The sequence below is a fragment of the Megascapheus bottae genome, chromosome 27, assembly GCF_031878675.1.
Source record: "Megascapheus bottae isolate mThoBot1 chromosome 27, mThoBot2.hap1, whole genome shotgun sequence".
Classification (NCBI taxonomy): Eukaryota; Metazoa; Chordata; class Mammalia; order Rodentia; family Geomyidae; genus Megascapheus; species Megascapheus bottae.
This window is the reverse complement of record NC_143535.1, coordinates 1934225-1956286: the sequence shown is the minus strand read 5'-3', so window position 1 is coordinate 1956286 and position 22062 is coordinate 1934225. Positions and strand designations below refer to the sequence as shown.

Sequence of the window (22062 nt, the reverse complement as noted above, 5' to 3'; positions counted from 1 at the left end):
TAGTGAGTTCTTTTGAAATACTGGTTTTGTTTTGCTTAGGCTTGCCTTGGTCTATGGTCCTACCTTTGGGACATGTACCTGGTATTACAGGCATGCACTGACCCTGGCCTTTAGTTTTTTGTAGGTATTGGGGTTTGAACATAATCAGACACACTACAGGCTTGGGCTGTTTATGCTCTGGATATTTTTGAGACAGCATCTTGATTTTTTTTTTCCAGGCAGGCTTAGACTAAGATCTTTTTATGTACACTTCCCAAAGTAGCTGGAGTTGACAGGGACTTACCAACACACCAGCTTTTCTTTTGAGATGTGAGTCTTCTGAAATTTTTGCCCAGAGTGGCCTTGAACCACCACAGTCATACTAATTTTAGCTTACTGTAGCTAGAATTACAGGTGTTACCCATGACTCTTGGCTTTTAAGTAAATTAAAATGACTGTACTTTACATAGCTTTATAATATATGCAATATGTATTATATTTGTATACATGTAATATATGACATAGATTATATATAGACTATATATTATAAACTTTAACAGAAATATAAATAGGCCAACATACATACACGTGATTTTATTTTTTTTGGCCTTCTGATTGTCTATTGATCAACAACTTGCTACTGTCCCTGTGCTTTTCTGCTGAGGGCTAGTGTTCTACCACTTTGAGCCACAGCTCTATTGCTGGTTTCTGGTTAATTGGAGATAAAGAGTCTCTCACGTGGACTTTCCTGCCCCAGCTGGCTTTGAACCTCCATCCTCAGATCTCAGCCTCGTGGGTAGTTAGATTATAGGTGTGATCCACTACTACCGGGCTACAATAGTCTTTTGGGTCATAGTCACCTGATATAGTGCTGACTTGCTAATATATTCATAATTAGTGTGGGTATTTATATCAACGTTCACATTTTAAAAATGAGAATGATGGAAAGACATATGATTCTTCAATAAGCCATTTGGAGACAAATTCTCCCGTGTCACAGGAGTTCAGTGCTCAGGAAGCTACCACATGAAGGGGACCAAGCACCCTCTTATAGGTTACCTTGCTCCTTTCCCACTACCTCTGAGAAGGCCACAGAGGAGCCCAGGGGGTGCATAATACAGAGATGAGAGGAGCCATGAATTGCTGCTGCACGCTCTAGTTTGAAATCTTGGTCAAAGGAGGAAAGCCCCTGTGCTTTAACTTTGGGGGAGCTCTGCGTCGGCCCTCAACTCTAACTGCCCACCACCAGCTAGGGCCAAGGGGAGCGGGGGGCGGGGGTTCCTGAGAAGGAGGACGGTGGTCACACCAGACCATCACGGCCAGCCAGAGTCCTCTGAGGATGGAGATGGCATTTTAATTACCCCAGGGCTGGCTCTCCTTCACTTTTCTACAGCGTCACCAGCACCAGTTCTACGGGAGTCTCCAGGTCCCCGTGTTCCCCCCTTCCCCGCGCTGCTGCTCCTCCGACGACAGACCGGGTGGTGGAGGGTGGAAGCAGACCGTGACCCAGTCCCCGGCCCGGCCCTCGGCCCCCGGTCCCGGCCCTCGACCCTCGGTCCCCGACCCCGGCCCTCGGCCCCCGGTCCCGGCCCTCAGCCCTGAGCCCCCGACCCCCTGCCCCCGACCCCGGTCCCGGCCCTCGGCTCCCGATCCCGGCCCTCGGCCCCCGACCCCGGCCCCCGACCCCCGGCCCTCGACCCTGGACCCTCGGCCCCCGGCCCTCGGCCCTCGGCCCCCGGTCCCGGCCCCCGACCCCGGCTCTCGACCCCCGATCCCGGCCCTCGACCCTCGACCCCCGATCCCGGCCCTCGGCCCCCGACCCCGGCCCTCGGCCCTCGGCCCCCGACCCCGGCCCTCGGCCCCCGGTCCCGGCCCGCAAGGATACAGGTAGGCGCCGGGCCGAGGCCGCCCGTAGCTTTCGGGGTGGTCGGGGCCCGCGCTCGGGGCGTCCGGCCTCCCCGCCGCCATCCTTCACCTGGGCGCCGGCTCCGCGCAGGCCGCGGGCTCCCCCGGCATGGCAGCGGCGGCCGCCTCTTCGCCCACGCCCGTCCCCGCGCCCCTCAGTCCCGCGTCACGGGCGCTGGGAGCTCGGTCGGGGCAAGCCTGGCCTCGCGGCAGCGGTGGTGGCTGCGGGGACGACGGCGGCAGCCGAGCTTGGCCGGAGCGGAGGCTGCGGCTGCGACGTCGCCGCGGCCATCTTGACAACCAACGGACGCCGCGTCCTTCGCGACGGGATCCAGGGGGCGGGGCCTCCTCCACGCAGCCAATGGGAGGAGGCGGAGGCGGGGCCTGCGCCAGGGCAGCCAATGGGAGGCGGCGGCGGCGCCGGCGCGGAGCCGCTCCGCCCCGCGGGGCCCGGGAGGCTGCCGAGCCGCGGGGCGGTGCGGCGAGTCCCCGCTCGGCTTTGCCTTCGTGGCGTGCGTGTTTTCGGGGCTGTGGCCGGGACAGGGCGTGGAAACGCCCCAGACGCAGGCCCGTGTTTCCAGCGGATGCGGACACGCTGTTTTCGGGGACAACTCGGGGTGGTTTGGCAAGGCGTTCTGCGGCCGAGGGAGCGGCCGTCCCCGGGCCCCAGCCCCTCTCGGAGCTGGCGGAGGGGCACTGCCCGCCGCGGCCGCTCCCTCCGCCCCCGGGGCCGCTCCGCCTCGCCCGCCGCGGCCTGGTTCGGGGCCCCGCCCGCGCCGGCGTCCGGAGTGGGCCGTGGGAGCCGGCCGGCCGGCGGGGTGGAGGTCCCGAGTGAGCCGGGCAGGTCGGGGGGCAGAGGAGGAGCCGGCGGGGGGCGGGGGAGGGCTGGGGGGGGCAGCCATGCCCGCCCGCGCGCCCCTCAGTGCCGCCTCGAGCCCCTCCTGGAACCAAGCTGCAAATTCCACGTCTATTTTATCTATTTTTCTCCTCGGAGCCCGGTTTAAAAGCACTTTTAAGTTTTGATCTTACTTCAAGGCCCTCCCCCTCCCCCTTCCCCTCTGCTCCTCCTCCTCCCCCTCCTCGTCCTCCTCCCCCTCCTCGTCCTCCTCCCCCTCCTCGTCCTCCTCCCCCTGCCCCTCTCTTCCTCCTCCCCCTGCCCCTCTCTTCCTCCTCCCCCCGTCCGTCCCCGGCACACCACCTAGGTTGGAAGCAGCGCTCTCTCTCGCAGGACGGGTTGAAGCCCCTGGCCGCCCCGTCAGTGTCCGCCTTTGTGGACTGGGGGGCCTGGTTTTCAGAGTGGGAAGCGGTGAACTTTCCCGCTGAAAAACAGCTTTGCCCGCTCGAGTACAGTGACTGTGCTGGATGGAGTGCCACGACAAATCCGGGGGTGGGGGTGGGGGTGGGGGTGGCGTGGGCCCGGGCTCGCACCCTGCCCCCGAGCCCCAGCCCCTCGGCGGTACCGAGGGGTCCACCCCGTCTTGGTGCGCGCGGGGCGAGCACTCTGCCACGAGTCCGCACGCCCGGCCCCGTTGTCAAGGACCCGTGTGGAGGACAGCATGTCATCCAATCCCGTAAGGAAAGGCCAAGTGCGGACCCTCGTGGAGTGAGCTGCCCTGGACAGGCCCCGGCCTTGCTCGGCTCGGTGCCACCCTGGAGCCCTCGGAAAGTCAGCCGAAGAAACAACGAAAAACACAACAGTGCCGAGCGTAAATGAGAGTGGAAGGCGCAATTGTCGTTGGCAGTGTTTGCGTTTGAAACCCAGCGGTCCATTACAGAAAGTGCACTCCCGAGTCAGGTGTGTGTTCATTTGTCCTCGCGGAGCTCAAGGCAGGGAGGCCTCCCCAGGCCCCCAGCCTACCCAACATTGCTGAAACCTTGCAAGTTGTGGGGCGGTTGGTGAAGGACTGCTTCGTGTGTGTGTGTGTGTGTGTGTGCTTACACTGTTATCTTGGTTGAGGTTATGTCTTCCCCATCTACACAAGTAGGTTCTTGCTGAAGTCTTGAAGAGTTTCTGCAGTTCTTTCTGAGCAGTCTGTGAAAGGACCAAGAATTTTAATGTCCAGGTGATTATGGTTCTGCTGGGCCTGACCCCTGTCCTTGGACACTTTTTGCTCAAGGTTAGAGCTCTGCCGCTTGAGCCACAGTGCCACTTCCAGCTTTTTCTGTGTATGTGGCACTGAGGAATCCAATTCAGAGCTTTGAGCATGCTAGGCGAGCGCTCTGCCACAGGCCACGCACCCAGCCCTTCTGCTGCCGCATTCTGGGTACAGTTTTAGAGCTATTGGGCTACATTGTGAAATGTGAACCATACCACCAACCCATTTTTATCTCTCAGAGGTAAAGTTTGATTCACAAAACCTAGGTGAATTCTAAAATCATGCCTTATCTGTCAGCTCATGGCCTTTCTAGCTACAGTGTGGACATAGGGTGCAGAGGTGTGAAACACTGAAAAGGCTTTATGTAACTTAAAATGAGAACATCTCTAGAGGCTGCCTTGTTTTTCATATGAAGGGTGTTGGTTCAAACGACCTGACCTGGAAACCAGTAAGTATTGGCTTCTATTTTTGTTGAAAACATTCCAGAAAGTTCTAGCCCAAGACTCCTCTCTGCAGTGTTAAGTCTTTCCACTGAGAGCTGACCGGCAGATGAAGAAGTGTTTTTGTTTCTCCAGCACACGCATGATGGCTACATCTCAAGCTTTGTTTTCGTTGTTGAATGCATGTATCTTTTTTTGTGGAGAAGCCGTTCTCGAGTGCTGTGCTCATCATCCTGTGGTAAGAATCTCAGCTATATCATTTTAGCTGGGATAGCTGTGTTAGCTTTTAAGATACATATCAGAAGTTTAAAAAGGCAGATTATTTGATAAAATCTAATTTATGGGACAATTGAAATGTTTATTTCAAAATGGTGAGACTGCTTAAATGTTACTATTTTTAAACTTAAGAAACAGTAAACTTAAAGAAAAGCCGTAGGCCTTTTGGTTTATAATATTTAAACACCATCAAATGTATTTACCATTGTTTCAAAACCTATTTCTGAAGTTCCATACTTGAAACAAGAATAAATTGTAAAAAAAAAAAAAAAAAACAGACTCTGCAGAAACTCATTTAATTTTGCAAAACACTTTCTAACATTTAAGAGCCTTATTTCAACCTGAGTTTTTGAAAGCATCTAGTCTATTGAATATTACAGAGGTTGAAAGAACAAGAGTTTAAAACATCTGTGTAACAATATATGCATCCTCTGGGGCCAAATACCTTTACGAAGTGGTGTGTGCAGGCTGGGAATGTGGCTTAGTGGTAGAGTGCTTCCCTAGCATTCATGAAACCCTCACAGACTACTCTTCCTAGGTGGGTTTCCAATCATGATTCTCAGATCTTAGTCCCCTAAATAGCTGGGATTACAGGTGTAAGTCACCAGCTCCTAACTCTCTATTGTTTTCTAATAGTGGCAAAAGTCCATTTTGCTAAAAATGAAGCTATCTATGGGAAATTTCGCAGTCCTTTTTCAAGAAAGTTCCAATTGGAAGATTGTAGATTTGCAAAGGCTAAAGGGAAAGGCCATGGAGTCACAGTAAAGGAAGTGATTCCTAAATGAATTATTTTGGAATTTGGAAAGAAAAGAAGTCAGTAAAATTACTGAATTAACAGATATGTATTGTCCATAAAATTTATCATAAGGTCTATTTATGGAAATTTAAACTTAGTTCATACATTTTATGTTCTGAATTCCAATTTTCCCTATTATCTAATTAGGTGTAGATCATTTTTATATATTCTTCTTTTTTTTTAATGTATAGGGTTCTCCAGTAGTTACTGTGGTAGAAGATGTGAGTCATGATACTGTTTATAAGGAAGATTGTGACAAATTGTGTGAGATTAAAGCTAAAACTACAAAAGAAGAAAAACATTTCATGTGTAGTAAGTATTAACAAAATAGTCACAATTAAGAAGTCTTACAACTTTATTTATTCCAGGGTAGATATGGAAAGTACGCTTTAGTGGGTTATTTTATTTGTATCCTTTACCATCCTAGACCAGATACTTTATGTATTTCATACATAGTAATTGCTTAATAGCTATTTGGTAAATGAATGGATGGGTCTCACACGTGACCAAATGGCATGAGCAACAGGGAACTGAGGGCTGACAATGGGGGTGCAGGCTGTGCCCAGGGCTGTTCTGGGGGTGGCCTCACCCTGCTCAACTAGGGCCTTTCTGACAGTGCTGCTGCATTCAGGCAGTTTTCCTCCCTGACCCCTGGGACATTACACCTTTGTGGGGATTGTACACACTGGAATAGTGCATTAGGTCCAAAATAATAAATGTAAGCGGATTAATGCAAGATCTGCAGCAGCCCTCAGTTCCCTGTTGCTCATGACATGTTTAGTGTTATTAAGAATGTTGAGCTCATCAATGGCTCACACCTGTAATCCTGCCTACTCAGGAGACTGCGATCTGAGTCACCTTGGGCAAGAAGGTTCATGAGACTCTTATCTCCAACAGACTACTCAGAAAAAGCCACGTGGTGCTGTGGCTCAATTGGTAGAGCACTAATCTTGAGCACAAAGAGGCTTGTGGGAGAGAGCTAGGCCTATTGTTTCGGCGCCATCTTGCTTCTCTGTGAGCGCTAAGAGATTTAAGGACAGCACCCAGGCCCTGAGTTCAGGCTCCAGGACCAGCAAAATAAACAAATAAATAAATTAAGAGCTAGGGCTATGGCTCTGTTCATAGTGTAGCAAGTGTCGAGGCCAGAGTGCAAACCCAGAGTGCAAACCCAGTACAACCCTCCCACCAAGAAAGAAACCGTTATTTTCACGGACAATCCTGTGCTAAATGCAATATAGGCTGATTAAATATAGTTATGACTATATAAACCAGAATAGTCATATTTATACATTTATCCCAAGTCTTGTGAAATTCATTAATTTTTCACCATAATTGTTTCCAATAACAAGATAATATTTGGTGGTGTTTTTATTATGGCTAAGGAAATCTGCAAAATTCTATTGTTTCCTACACACGAAGTACCAAGAAACTCATGAGAAATATGATGGAGGAGCAGCAGGCGTCCCTGGACTACTTATCCAATCAGGTATGGATTTCCATAGCGTGTCACTTTGTCATGGGCACACCAACCGAGGCAGTCATTTCAGTCTGATGCACTTTCCATTGGACGTCCGTCCCTTCAGCGCTTGTGGGAAGGGAGACACCATGATGAGCCGCGGGCGAACAGAAAGCAATGAAGAAACAGGTGCTGAAATAGCAGACGGTGCAGAATGACACAGAGGATCACTTTCCAGAGGAGAGAGCTCGTGTGCTGAGTGGTTCATGAGTGATGAATGCATGGGTTTTTTTTTAAATTTATTGTTATTATAAAGGTGATGTATAGAAGGGTCATAGTTACATAAGTCAGATAAAGGGTACATTTCTTTTCTTGGACAGTGTTACCCCTTTCCTGGCTCTCTCCCAGTTTTTCCCTCCCACCTCCACCCACAAGCTGAATAGTTCATTTTCAACATAATGTCCAGCGAGAAGATGTGTTTTTAAAGTCACAGGAGGTTGAAGGAAGGCATCCTATTTGGAGGGGGCTTTTTGGATTGGTGCAGGGGTGAAGCAGCTGGTGAGGTTGGGGGTGAAGGAAAACCCGAGTAAAGGAACTCTACAGCACATCATACAAAAGGGCAGGAGGCTGACGTGGTCATGTGACGGGCATGGCTGCCCTGCCAGGAGGGCCAGAGGGTGCAGCAGCTGTTCATTTGCAGAATAGAGGGCAGTCAGAGGCAGAAACTGGGGAAGACAAAAATCAGGGTGAAGAAGGTGGAAACCGCCGAATGTAATGATTGCTTATAGCTTCATCTTTGCAGTTTTGTTAAAGAATAAGAATTTTGTCTAAAAAAGAACATCAGTAGACTGTTCAGAGCCAGATTCTATGAGACTCGGCCATAATATTTACATAATTTAAAGAAGCTCTGTCCAAATACAGACTTATCTAAATATGTATATGCACGTCCATGCATGTTTAGGTTAACGAGCTCATGAACCAAGTTGTCCTTGTGACTACAGAAGTTTTGAGAAAACAGCTGGATCCTATCCCTCACAGACCGGTCCAGTCACATGGTAAGAGCACTGGCTTTTCAGCCTGTTTTGACTCGTGTTGCTTAAAATTTTCCTGGACAGCTCAGTACATTTCAGGATACCTGCAAAATATGTTTTTGTTATGTTCAAAATGTCTCTAACTGGAATATAAAAATAAAAGAAAGTTAATACAGAAAAAGTAGAGCGCTAGCAATATTTGTACTAACACACAGCAGGTTTCCTTGCCTGTTTGGATTTGCTGTATAAACTTTACGAACTTGAGTTCACACCAAAAAAACTCAAAGCAAATAAATATTATTAAAGGATTAGTATGATACTTATTTATTTTTTTCCTCAGCAAAAAAAAAAAAAGAATAAACAATGCTCAACAATCTCCCATTTCAAGTATAGTAGCAGTTTTCATGATATTTTGAATGACTATTTTTTGTGGTCCTGGAGTTTGAACACAGATCCTCATACTCTACCACTTCCAGCCCTTGAGTTATTTCATTGTGTCATTTATTTTCTACCATTGCATCTCAGCAGATAATACAACATGGCTCGTTCGCTTACTCGCTCTTTCTTTCTTTTTTTTGCCAGTCCTGGGCTTGAACTCAGGGTCTGAGCACTGTCCTTGGACTTTTCTCAAGGCTAGAGCTCTAACCACTTGAGCCATAGCATCACTTCCAGCTTTTTTTCCATATATTTTTTATTGTAATTAATAGAAGGGTTATATTATATTCACCAGATAGAAGGTGCATTACTTCACATACATTGATACCCTTTCTCATGTCTTTGTCCCACCCCCCCACCCCCCACCCCCATCTTGTTTTCCTCCCTTCTCTATACAATTTCAAATAACCAAATATGCATATATATAATATATCAGATAACAAAGTGAAATACTGTAACAATATGAGATAACCAAGGGACAGCAAAAGAGATGAGAGATAACATAGTACATTAAAGACAACAATCACTCATTATATGGCTTTTGTTTCTATATCCTAGAGGTCCTTTTATTTAGTGTCATACAATATTGCTTTATGTATCTAGGTTTTGCTCTATTGCAAATCTCTGCTAGGAGAGCCCAGGGTTAATACTGTTTATAACAAATGAGGGAAACCATTGAGCCTATGTTCCTTTGAGTCTGACTTACTTCACTTAATATGATTTTTTCTAAGTCTTTCCATTTCCTAACAAATGGGGCAATGTCATTCTTTCTGACAGCAGCATAGAATTCCATTGTGTACATATGCCACATCTTGTTGATCCATGCATCAACTGAGGGACATCTGGGTTGGTTCCATATCTTTGCTATGGTAAATAGTGCTGCAATGAACATTGTTGTGCTCCAGCTTTTTTTTCTATGTATGTGGTACGGAGGAATTGAACCCCGGCCTTCGAGCATGCTAGGCAAGCACTCTACCACTAGGCCAAACTTATAGCTTGTTTGCTTGCTTTCTTTCTCTCTCTTTTTCTCCTTCCTTCCTTCCTTCCTTCCTTCCTTCCTTCCTTCCTTCCTTCTTTCCTTCCTCCCTCCCTCCCTCCCTCTCTCCCTCCCTCCCTCCTTCTCTTCCTCTCTTCCTCCCTCCCTCTCTCCCTCCCTCCTTCCCCCCCTCTTTCTTTCTTTCTCTCTTTCTTTCTCTCTTTCTTTCTCTCTTTCTTTCTCTCTTTCTCTCTTTCTCTCTTTCTCTCTTTCTCTCTCTCTCTCTCTTTCTCTCTCTCTTTCTCTCTCTCTCTTTCTCTCTCTCTTTCTCTCTCTCTTTCTCTCTTTCTTTCTCTCTTTCTTTCTTTCTTTCTTTCTTTCTTTCTTTCTTTCTTTCTTTCTTTCTTTCTTTCTTTCTTTCTTTCTTTCTTGTTGTTGATCGTGGGGTTTGAACTCTGGGCCTGGGCACTGTCCCTGAGCTCTTCTGCTCAACGCTAGCACTCTACCACTTGAGCCACAGCACCCCTTCCAGTTTTCTCGTGGTTAATTGGAAATAAAAATTTCATAGACCTTCGTTGCCTGGGCTGGCTTTGCATCACGATCCCCAGATCTCAGCCTCCGGACACTTTCGAGCAGTGAAAGATACATCAGCAGTCATTAATCTATTCCTTTGCATTTTCCCCTAGCCACTCACACAGATTTCTAGGTTTCTAAAGGACATTATTACTAGAAAAGGGAATGCATAATTATAAAATGTATTAAATAACTTCTGACCCCTATGGAACTGTTACAGAGGGTAGAACATGAATCACCAAGAGTGACGCTGCTCATGAAGGCCTATTTCATCATACATTCTTTAACCTCTTTTCATGCATTGCCTCCTTATTTCTAAAATCGTGATAGTTTTCATGGCAAAAATGAGAGAAATAATTCCAGACAGTGCCGTCTGTGCTTTACAGTAAAAGGATTTTTAAAATGGGCAGTTGAGCCAGCCTCTGCTGGCTCATGCCTGTAATCCCAGCCACTCAGGAAGCTGAGAGCTGAGGAATGCAGTTTGAAGCCAGTCCAGGCAGGAACGGCCCCGTGGCTTATCTCCAGTGGACCACCAAAAAGCCAGAAGTGGAGCTACGCCTCAAGTGGTAGAGTGCTGGCCTTGAGTCCTAGGACCTTCTCTCTGTCTCTGTCTCTGTCTCTGTCTCTCTTTCTCTCTCTCTCTCTGTCACACACACACACACAGTTGAAAGTGTCTTAAGTAATAAGTTTTACTTTTCCAGGATTAGACTGCTCTGATATTAAAGATACCATTGGCTCTGTCACCAAAACACCAAGTGGCTTATATGTAATCCACCCACAAGGTTCTAGTTACCCATTTGAGGTAAGTTTTCCTTTTATTATACAAAACATACAGTGACTTCAATCAATACTAAACTTTTAATTGCTTTAAAAATCGACTATTTCTTGAAAAATTTAAATTAGTAACTGTTCTAGATTCAGTATCTTGGTTTTCAGTTCCAATGCCCAGACCTTGACTCACTAAAAGGACCTGGCAGTGTGTGATTGACTTTTCCACTGAATTGTGCTCTTTTGAGTACATTTTGTGCTATCCTTAAAGATAATATAGCAGGTCGGGAGTTTTGCCTAGTGGTAAGAGTGCCTGCCTAGCATGCATGAAGACCTGTGTTCAATTCCTCAGTACCACATACATAGAAAAAGCCAGAAGTGGTGCAGTGGTTCAGGGTAGAATACTAGCCTTGAGGAAAGTCTAAGGACCGTGCTCAGATGCTGAGCTCAAGCCCAGGACTGGCAAAAAAAATATATGGCAGATAACATAAAAATATAGTTGCAGAATTATTCAATATAAATGTTTAATTAGTTTACAGAGATTAGAAATTTATGGAGTGCTTTACTTTGGCACTTATGAAACTACTTTGGGTAGGATTCTTAGGATTGTAATATCTTTGATGATAAGTGATTTTATATGATTGTATAAGACACGAATACTTTTATAAAATCGTTTACTGGGCTGCAAGGAAGATCTCCCTCAATGAGAAGATCCACTCTTAAGTTGACAAATGAAACCCTCTATGTCTGTCCTTAGCATTCTGTGCTAGGATTTGTGGTAGACATTTCTACCAGAGGTTATGTATACTAATGGACTAGGTGTGTGCAGTCATATGTATAGATATGATATATGCAGATATTCTGGACATTTTGTGCATAAGAAAATTGATGGCATTATACATTTATTAAGAATTGTTGTTCCAACAAAACATCTTTCTAAGTAGATACTATCAGCTGGGCACGATGGCTCATGCCTGTATTCCTAGCTACACAGGAGGCTGAGATCTGAGGATCAAGGTTCAAAGCCAGCACAGGCACTGAAGACTGTGAAACTCTTATCTCCAGTAAGTCACTAGAAAAGGAGAAGTGGATCTGTGGCTCAAGGGTAGGGTGGTAGCCTTGAGCTAAATAGCTCAGGGACAGCACCTAGGCCCTGAGTTCGAGCCACATGACTGACAAAAAAATTAGATACTATCAGTTTCTCTTCTTGGAGTTACTATATTCTCTTGGACTTAGTCTCTTGAAATCTTCCGACAGGATGTTCAAAAGTTGGGAATTAGGTATGAAGTCATTTTAAATTACCTAAATCTTTTGCCTACAGATTCAAAGCTGGATCTGAACAGCTGCAGAAAAGAAGGCATCTAATTTTATGTGGAGTGGGATGCATAACTCTATGGCAAAGTGCTGGTTCCCAGCTTCCTGCACACATTTTGTTTTGTTTTGTTCTGGAGTCTGTATGTAAGGAGTTTCTGACTTTTGTAGGAACATTTTCACAGCCCACAATTGCCGTCCTCTGTGTCTAACAATGCCAGTCTGAGCACAGGCCTTCAAGGCAGGTGGGGGAGAGGAGCCATCAAAGACCAGTGGACAGGTGTATTTAACATTTTGTAATGTTATTACCGAGCTGAAAAAAATATATGATGTCGAAGAATAATAAGATAGTCTTCAAGTGCAACAACTATGCATTTGAAAGTGTTATAAGGACTGCCATTAAGTCAACTATATAGTTATGTAAGCTTGTTTAAAAAAGAATAAATAGTACTATTTCTAGAGGTTTAAATCTGAATGTATCAATGTCATATGACTTGAAAAATTTCAGTGGGACTACCTTTTTCTGTAGTCTTTGAGTAAAGCATGAATTTCATAGTGTCAGATAAGGGAGCTAATGGTGTATGATGTCGGAGTTCGGGTCTCTTTCAGGTAATGTGTGACATGGACTTCAGAGGAGGTGGATGGACCGTGATACAGAAAAGGATGGACGGGAGAACTGACTTCCAAAGGTTATGGTGTGATTATCTGGATGGATTTGGCGACCTTTTAGGTCAAGTTTTATGTATTTCTGCTCAATATTATTCTCTTCCTTGTTTGATATTATGTCCATAGACTGTCTAAATTAGTTAAAATTTTAGTAGAAATGAACGAATCTTATGTGAATACCAAAATAGAAGTTAAATTACCTTTCACTTCCCTATACATCAGATTATTATTATTATGATTATTTTTGGTGGGTCCTGGGGCTTGAACTTGGCCTGGGCACTGTCCCTGAGCTCTTTAGCTCAAGGCTAACTGCCTGACCCCTGGGCCTGGGTGGTGTCCCTGAGCTCTTCAGGGATTACAGGCATGAACCACCTCTCCTGGCCATCAAATTACTTTTTAAAGATTAGTCTTCAGTTGATGTCAAAGACTTTTTTTTGGGTCAGTTGTGGGGCTTGAACTCTGGGCCTAGGTACTGTCCCAGCACCCTTCAAGCTCTGTAGCTCAAGGCTAGTGCTCTACCTTGAGCCACAGCGCCACTTCTGGTTTTGTGGTGGTTAATTGGAAATGAGAGTTGCATGGACTTTCCTGCCTGGCCTGGCTTTGCCTGCATTCCTCAGATCTCAGCCTCCTGAGTAGCTTGGATGACAGGCGTGAGCCATCAGTGCCTGCCAAGACCTTCAGTTTTAGTTACCTTTTTGGCTGTGCTTGGAGTGAAAGTTACAAATTGGATTTTTATTAAGTATCTAATATATGCACAGCAAATTTCTGGAAGGTTCTCACTGGACAATGAAAATGGGTATGGAGAATTGAAGTACATCAGTGTTTAAATTATTTGTTCTCAAAATGCCAATGGACATCATTATTTAAAAAATGGAAACTTACAGACCAAGGTGAGTGGTCAGGTCAGTTCCATGACTGTCTCAGGACAGATTCACTTTTGCTCATTGGTAGTAACACCAGTATTTCTGAACCTTTCAGAATTTTGCATTAGTTGACACTTCTGTAGGTGATTTTGATGTTTATTCTGTTTTTGTGGTTGTTATTATTTAAAATATCTAATCTCTCCACAATGACAGCTTTTAAAAATTTAGGAAGTGGCGATGTTAGTCCTGGTGATAAGAATTCTACCAATCGACTAGATTTTTTGAAGGCATTTGGCTTGTGCTCAGGCCCTGGCTGGGGTCCAGAGTGAAATCCAGTACTGTTTGGTTAGTGTGGTCTTCTATGCCCATGGATGCCCCCTCCCAAATCGAGCAGTCAGAGACGGACACAGGCATCCCAGCACCACTTCTCTGTCTTCTTGCTGCTTTCCCAGCAGCTGGAAGTGGTGGCACGAGTTCTGACTACCTAAGTATCAGTCACAACGCGTTCCTTAGTTCCTAATAAGGCAGGTACTCCTCATGCCCGGCTTTTGGTGTAGTTAAAAGACACATTGTAGATTAAGGAAAACATAGTGTTCAATCTTAACTATGAGGCTGGAAGACAGATGCTTCAGCTGAAGAGCTAGAGACAGAGGAGTTAAACAGGCCCTCGAGGGCCCATCTCACCGAGACCATTTTATTCCTCTCCTTAGTCTTGTGACACCTTGCTTCAGACTGGGTGGTAGCTAAAAAGGCTCCTGTAAGCCCTGGCAAAGGACTTAATGTCTTAGTTATAGTATGAAGAGTTTTAATGGGGTTGTATCATCCCTAAATCCTTTGAGTGAGGCCATCCATTCCTTATGGTTATTTATGTGGTTCAGCTCAGTTGCTGAAATGCTAAACAACAGACCTTCAAAAGTAATGGGCTCCTTTTACGTATATTTAAATATATTTAAACTAAGCTTTCTTTTTCCTAACAGGAGAATTTTGGCTAGGACTAAAAAAGATTTTTTATATAGTAAATCAGAGAAATTCAAGTTTCGTGTTGTATGTGACTTTGAAATCCGAAGATGACATCTTCGCTTATGCATCCTATGATAATTTCTGGTTAGAAGACGAGACGAGATTTTTTAAAATACACCTAGGACGGTATTCGGGAAATGCTGGTAAGGTCTGATTGTCTATATATTCAGACATCTCCATAGAAGGTGCTGAGGTCGTGGGGGGGAGTTGGGCCTAGTGGTAGCGTAGGCACAAAGTCCCAAGTTCTATTCCTCAGTACCATGTACATAGAAAAAAAGCCGGAAATGGTGCTTTGGCTCAAGTGGTAGAGCTCTAGTCTTGACAGAGCCTAAGGACAGTGCCCGGGCCATGAGTTCAATGCCCAGGACTGGCAAAGAAAAAAAAAAAAGGTGCTGAAGTTGCACCATCTCAAATGGGCATCCCCCACAGAAGGTGATCTTGGGCTTTGGGCCAGATAGCCCTGTGGGCACACCTACAGTTGAGAGTCACTGCCTGGCCTAGAGGACTGTATCGAGTTTGTCAAACAGAGCAACTTTGTGTCCGGGAACAGAGGGGAAAATGAACGGCACAGAGTAGCTCCTGAGGGGTTGGTGCCCAGACATTCAGTGAGGGTCGGAAATTCAGATATTTAATGTCATAGAGTTCAGTGCTTCATCTCTAAAAGGGTAAAGAAATAGCTACACGTGGTCTATGCTGTGTTAGGAAGTCTATGCAAGGTTTTATAGAAAAGTAAGAACTAGTTAGAGGATTCAATCTATAATGGCAAGTTTTTTGTTTTTTTCCCACCATGGAGCCTTCAGATTTTGCCAGGATTGTTAATAGCTTTCAGTTGTCAGTTACATAAGCTAACCAAAACAGTGGAAGAAATAGGTGTCACTAGAGTGTAAAGATAGAGACACAGATAAAACAAGGGCAGGGCATGACATCGGCTGGTCACCCTTGAGCAAAAATAGATCAAGTATAGGCTTGATCATTTGACCATCGTAATTATTTCATTAGAAGTACCAATATTCCTGATAAAGAAACTCGAGAGAGATTTCTGTGGGTTCTCAGAGGAAGCAGCGCCCTTTTCTCTGACTAAGCTCACACAGCAGTGAGCATGTTGGTACAGTTTCTCAAGGAACAGACATATGTGTATGTGTTTTGGGTTTCTTTGGTCAGTCATGGGGTTTGAACTGTGGACCTGGGTGTTGTCCCTGAGCTCTTCAGCTCAAGGCTACTGCTCGACCCTTTGAGCCACAGCACCATGTCCCATTTTCTAGTGGTTAACTAGAGATGTGAGTCTCATGGTCTTTAGTAGTCTTTGGTGTCTGGGCTGGCTTTGAACCGAGATCCTCAGATCTCAGCCTCCTGAGTAGCTAGGATTACAGACGTGAGCCACCTTGCCCAGCTATATATATATATTGAATGAATAGTTAAGGATCCTGTATAATCTTTTTGATGGTTAGACTTTGTCCAGGGAAAATATTCCTGAAATGATCATAAAATTTAGGGAATACTTGCTAGGCATTATGCTTCTAACCTGAACTTTAAAAAGATATTGAAGTGTGTGAGTACTGGAAATTGTATTTTATTATATTTTCTTGGCAAATACGTATTTGCAATGCATGTCTGTTATTTCCTATCAAGTGCAGACAGAGTTTTAATAATTGACAGAGTTGGGGATATGTACCACTAGTGATTTTTTTTCAGGCTCTTAAAAGTATTTATCTCAATATATACCAAATATTTAGAAGCATAATAAAAATAGACCTTAATATCGCTATGTATTTTACACAGCTCTTCTTTTAGTTTGTGTTCAAGCATATTAGTCAGTTTTTTTTTTTTTTGTGGGTCATGGGGCTTGAACTCAGCCTGGACTCTGTCCCTGAGCTCTTCAGCTCAAGGCTACCGCCCTATCCTTGAGCCAAGCCCTACTTACTATTTTCTAGAGGTTAATTGGTGGTAAGAGTCTCAGGTCCTTTTGTACTTAAGCTGGCTTTGAACCTTGATCTTCGAATCTCAACCTCTTGAGTAGCTATGATTACAGGCATGAGCCACTGTGCCTGGCATTAGTCAAATATTTTTGCATGTGAGAGGAATGTAGGTATTATGGGTTTACTAAGAACTTTTTATTTTCTTAATTTTATGGACCTTTACTCTGATGCTTAGTTGGCTGAGTTGTCCTAGCTAAGAGACTTAATCTTTGAAGGGATTTTGTGACTGTTGGTCATGCAGTATACAACAACACAGTATACAACAATTAGCTCATGTAGAATGTGAAAAACTTTGAATTAAAGGCATACCTTAGTAGTATAGTTAAAGTTTTCTTGAGAGAATTAGGTCTTCTATAGCAACTTGATGCCCTGTAATTAAAAGCAAATAACTTTTGGAATTAAGAATCTCAGTTTCTTCTTGTTTATTTATTTTTTTAATTTTTAGTTGTTTTTTTTTTTGGTTGTTGTTGTTGTGGGCTTGAACTCAGGGCCTGAGCACTGTCCTTGGACTTTCTCAAGGCTAGAGCTCTACCACTTGAGCCTCAGCACCAATTCTGGCTTTTTTTTTTTTTTTTCTATGCATGTGGTGCCGAGGAATTGAACCCGGGTCTTCATGCATGCTAGGCAAGCACTTTAACCACTAGGCCAAACTCCCGGCCCCTCTTCTTGTTTATTTTTTATCATTATTAGAATGGCGAGGTACATAAGGGTTACAGTCAGGTAAAGAGTACATTTCTGTTTGGACACTGTCAACCCCTTCCCTTACTCCGGCCCTCTGAATCTAAGTTTCTTTCTTTTTTTTTTTTTTTTGGCCCCCTTCTCTTTCTGGCCCCGCTCGCTCCGGCCCCGCTCGCCCCGGCCCTGCTAGGCCCCCTTTCTAGCTCAGGCCCCGCTCGCTCCGGCCCCGCTCACTCCGGCCCCCCTGCTCGCTCCGGCCCCGCTCGCTCCGGCCACCACTCGGTTGGGCTCTGTTCACTTCAGCTCAGCTCGCTTCTTTCGCTCTCTGTCGCCGTCGCAGTCTCGTCTCTGCCACTTCCGGCTTGGTTGTGTATGTGGGATACCGAGGAATCGAACCCGTGTCTTTGTGCATGCTAGTCAAGCACTTTAACTGCTAGGCCAAACTCCCGGGCCCTGAATCTAAGTTTCTTAAAGGTAAAAAAGTCTCATCTTCCTCCATTCAAACTGTTTCCTTTTATTATCTACCATTCTGTCTGTCACTTGCAAGTACAACAAGTCTGCACCTCATTGTTTCCAGCCTAAATTATTTTATTTAGTCTAATGCATATGATTTTCTTAGGCATATCTATTTTAGGACATCTCTCATCACCAGACTTTAGCATATTGATTCAAAAAATAACTTAAGCCTTATTTCTAGATGTGATTTCTTTCCTTCTTTCTTTCTTTCTTTCTTCCTTCCTTTCTTCCTTCCTTCCTTCCTTTCTTCCTTCCTTCCTTCCTTTCTTCCTTCCTTCCTTCCTTCATAATGGGCTGGTGGTAGATAATAACATGATACATTTGGGCATTTAAAAAAATCTGTTTTATGTAGGTGATGCCTTCCGGGGCCTCAGCAAAGAAGATGATCAAGACTCAATGCCCTTTAGCACTTCGGATGTGGACAATGACGGGTGTCGTCCGGCGTGCCTCCTCGCAGGTCAGTCTGTGAGGAGTTGCAGTCGTCTCAGTGACAACACTGGCTGGTGGTTCAGCAGGTGTGGCAATGCAAACCTGAATGGCGTCCATCGCTCCCCCAGGAAGGCCCCCCTGACGGGAATCCGGTGGGCCACGTGGACCAGAGCCAACTCCACCGTCAAAATTCAGTCTGTCTCCATGAAGATCAGAAGGACTTACAGTCCCTAGCTTAAGTAACTTCATTTGAAAGTGTAGTGCAGGTTCCCAAATTACTTTTGATATATAGTGAAGATTTTACATGGTTTCCCTTTTTTTGAACTTAGGGTTTTAAACATATTAGCCCAAATATGACTATGTTAATGTGAATTTAGAGAACTTCAAGGAAAAACAGCATTTTATAAATAAAGTATGGCACATGGTATTTTTTTTCTATTAACAAAATGCAATATAGCCTGTCTAAAGTGAATTACAACTTGTATTTCTGATGTTTGCAATGCTTTCTCAAGGATTTTTGCCTCCCCCTTCCCCACCTTGTTTTTTTTGTTTTGGGTGATGGTCCTGGGACTTCAACTCAAGGCCTGAGTGCTGTTTTTGAGCTTTTTTTGCTGAAGGCTAGAGCTTTAACACTTGAACCACAATGCTACTTCTGGCTTTTTTCTTTTCTTTTTTTTTTTTCTTTCCCCTTTTTGTAGGTTATGGGGCTTGAATTTGGCCTGGGCGCTGTCCCTGAGTTTTCAGCTCAAGGCTACCATCCTACCCTTGAGCCAAATCCTACTTCCCATTTTCTAGAAGTAATTGGAGATGAGAGTCTCAGGTTCTTTTCTGGGCTGGCTTTGAACCTTGATCCACAGATCTCAGCCTCCCAAGTAGCTAGGATTACAGACGTAAGCCACTGCTCCTGGCCCTGGCTTTTTCTGAGAAGTTTATTCGACATAAGAGTCTCACGGTCTTCTCTGTCCAGGCTGGCTTTGAACTGTGATCATTAGATCTCAGCCTCCTGAGTAGCTAGGATTATAGGCGGGAGCCAATGGTGCCTAGCAAGGGATAACTTTTTTTTTCCAGTCCTGGGGCTTGAACTCAGGGCCTGAACACTGTCGTTGGGCTTTCTCAAGGCTAGAGCTCTACCACTAGAGCCACAGCACCATTTCCAGCTTTTTTCTATGCATGTGGTACAGGGAATCATACTCAGGTCTTCATGCATGCTAGGCAAGCACTCTACCACTAGGCCAAACTCCTGGCCCAAGGAATAACTTTTTTGCAGGTGACTACAAAGGCTCCATGTTTAAAAAAATTGAAGTTTCTAGGTGATGCACCAATATTTGCCTGTGTTACATTTTCTGTCAGAATTCAATGTTGTCAGCATTTCTGTGGAGTAACCCTTCTCTGTGCTTGCATAGGCACTGCTAAGTGACATCATTCAATACCTTGTGACACAGTCTTGTATCACCTGGCTGCAGAAACAGCTGGAAAGAATGGGCAGTTTCCCCCATACGCGACCATGAACATTCCGTCACAGCCTACACTTAGTGTTTACTAGGTCCTGTGTACTCAGTGCTAGGTGTTTATTTAGTGTTTGCTGTGCTAAGCACAGTGGTGGACCTTGTTCCCGGGTTGCTGTGTGAGTTAGGGTGCCGGAGCGGGTGGGGAGGCACGGCAGGGCTGTGTGGGTGTGGGTGGAGGGGAATTTGGAGCCCAGGCCTTCCCTGTCCTTCCCACTTGGTTCTGTATCAGCCGCTTGTCTGGCCCTGCCCTAATTTGCCTTCGGCCCCAGTGTGCCACCATGACACGGGTGCTGTACCCAAGGACAGCCTTCTCTGAGGAGCCTATCTCCGGCAGCTCTGACCTGGTTTCTCAGTCATGTTAGAGAGAATGAGGGTAGGAAGCCATGTATTGGTGTATGTGCAGATTCGTGGATTGTTTACTGAAAGTGGTTTGAACCGGTTCTCGGGACAACTGCATTCTCTTGGGAGGACAGTGCGTTCAACTCAGAACTAAAAACCCCTTGGAACAGCAATGAGAAAAGAATAGGTAATATTGAACCATGTGAAAGGCTGTTTCTACCATCCCTGGTCCTGGACATTGAATATAATTCATGCTTTTTTGTTTGCTATAAAAGCCGAGTTTAAGCAATCAGATAGTTGTCATGTGGCACTTAAGAATTTAATGAGTTGAGCAGCTGGGAATAAGACTTGAGGGATTTTATTTTCCACAAAGGCTGCAGCATTTGTATTATATAATACTGAAACGGAAACAAATGTCAGAAAAGAACATAGAAGAGATAAACAAAACTTTGATTACATCTAAGTCACACAAACTTCCTATAAATCATGTCTTTATCTTGGCTAAGAGTCACTGCAGCGTCCCAGGGCATCCCGGAGAGAAGCAAAGATGTGTCTTGGCCTGAATATAGGAGAGTTATCTGAGTGACCCTGCTCTCCCAGGCCTTGCCTTTAAGTTACATGTTATTTATTCTTTTTCCTGAAACTTTGATTACCTACAGAAAAAAAAAGACACTTTCCAACCTAATCAGCTGGCTCCCATGAGGTACATTTTGGATACCGAGTGTGTGAACCACTGACAAAGATTTGTCTCCTGTGGGTTTCTTACCATCATGATGCTTTTCCTTTGTTATACAGAAGTTTTAAAGTTATATGTAGTTCCATTTGTGTATTCTGGATCGGTTTCCTGAGCTGCTGGAGTTTAGTTCAGAAAATAGTTGTGTGTGCCTATATCCTGAAGTCATTTTCTTTTGTTTTCCTGTCGTAGTTTCTAAGGCTGGGATCTTATGTGAAAGTCTTTGATCCACTTTGAATTCGTTTCTGTGTAGGGTGTGAGGCAGGGGTCTCTTATAGTCTTTACGTGTGGATATCTAGTTTTTCCAGTAATATTTGTTGAATACGCTGTCTTTTCTCCTCATATATTTGGAATCTTTGTTCAGAACAAGATGGTTATAGCTTCATGGCTCACTCCTGCATCTTCCATGACATCTATGTATCTGTTTTTTGCTGCAGCACCATTATACTATGGCTTTGTTGTATAACTTGAGATCAGATATTATGATACCTCTACCATTGTTCTCTTTGGCCAGGATGTCTTTAGCTACTTGGGGTCATATATGTTTCCATATGATTAAATTTCTTTTTCCTATTTTCTGTGAAGAATGTCATTGCAATTTTGGTGGATATTGCATTTGCTCTACAGACTGGATTTGGTATTGTAGCCATTTTCATAATATTAATTTTGCACATCTCTGTTCATGGATCTTGTAATGTCTTCCTCAGTTTATTTCTTTAGTATACAGTATTTGTCATAGGCTCATTCTCCATCCATTGAAATGATCATGTGATTATTTTTTGGTCTTTGCTTTAGTTAATGTGCTGTATTACATTGATTTATCTTTTTTTTTTTTTTGCCAGTCCTGGGCTTGAGCTCAGGGCCTGAGCACTGTCCTTGGATTTTCTCAAGGCTAGAGCTCTACCACTTGAGCCTCAGCACCACTTCCGGCTTTTTTCTATGTATGTGGTACCAAGGAATCGAACCCGGGTCTTCATGCATGCTAGGCCAGCACTTTAACCACTAGGCCAAACTCCCAGCCCTTGATTTATCTTATTTTGAGTCATTTTTGCATCCTTGAAATAAGATCACTTCAACCATCGCGTATCACCTTTTAATGTTCTGTTGAACTTGGGTTGCAAGTATTTTATTGAAGAATTATGTGCTACTGTTCATCACATGGGCCATGTGGAAGAGACTCTCAGGAGAGCTGAAGGAGTAGGGAAATGATTGGAAAGAGAGAAGGAAGCGTTGTGGCTAGACTCCTGAGCGGGTGGCCTACACAGTACCTGTGTCTTAATGAGCATCTGGAC

At 44.8% G+C, this 22062-nt stretch overlaps 2 protein-coding genes across 18 annotated transcripts in view; one reads left to right on the top strand and one right to left on the bottom strand.

Moving 5' to 3' along the window:
- Positions 1-2185, bottom strand: part of Cep126 (centrosomal protein 126) — a 29386-nt gene extending 27201 nt beyond the window's left edge. For all 5 annotated transcript variants that reach the window (XM_090319237.1, XM_090319235.1, XM_090319238.1 and 2 more), the window contains exon 1: positions 1865-2185. In XM_090319237.1, the coding sequence (XP_090175363.1) occupies positions 1865-1947 (83 nt within the window). In that variant the 5' untranslated portion in view covers positions 1948-2185. The remainder of the gene's footprint in view (positions 1-1864) is intronic.
- Angptl5 (angiopoietin like 5) overlaps positions 1848-22062 on the top strand; it is a 44294-nt gene continuing 24079 nt past the window's right edge. For 5 of the 13 annotated variants that reach the window (XR_016532785.1, XR_016532787.1, XR_016532784.1 and 2 more), the window contains exons 1-8: positions 3810-4658; positions 5684-5804; positions 6875-6978; positions 7910-8003; positions 10665-10765; positions 12652-12772; positions 14549-14734; positions 18114-18218. Coding sequence is in view for 6 of the 13 variants with exons in the window: in XM_090319245.1 (XP_090175371.1) it covers positions 4530-4658; positions 5684-5804; positions 6875-6978; positions 7910-8003; positions 10665-10765; positions 12652-12772; positions 14549-14734; positions 18114-18424 (1167 nt within the window). In the remaining 7 variants the exon portion in view is untranslated. The other 8 variants (XR_016532790.1, XR_016532789.1, XM_090319247.1 and 5 more) reach the window with 7 other exon arrangements.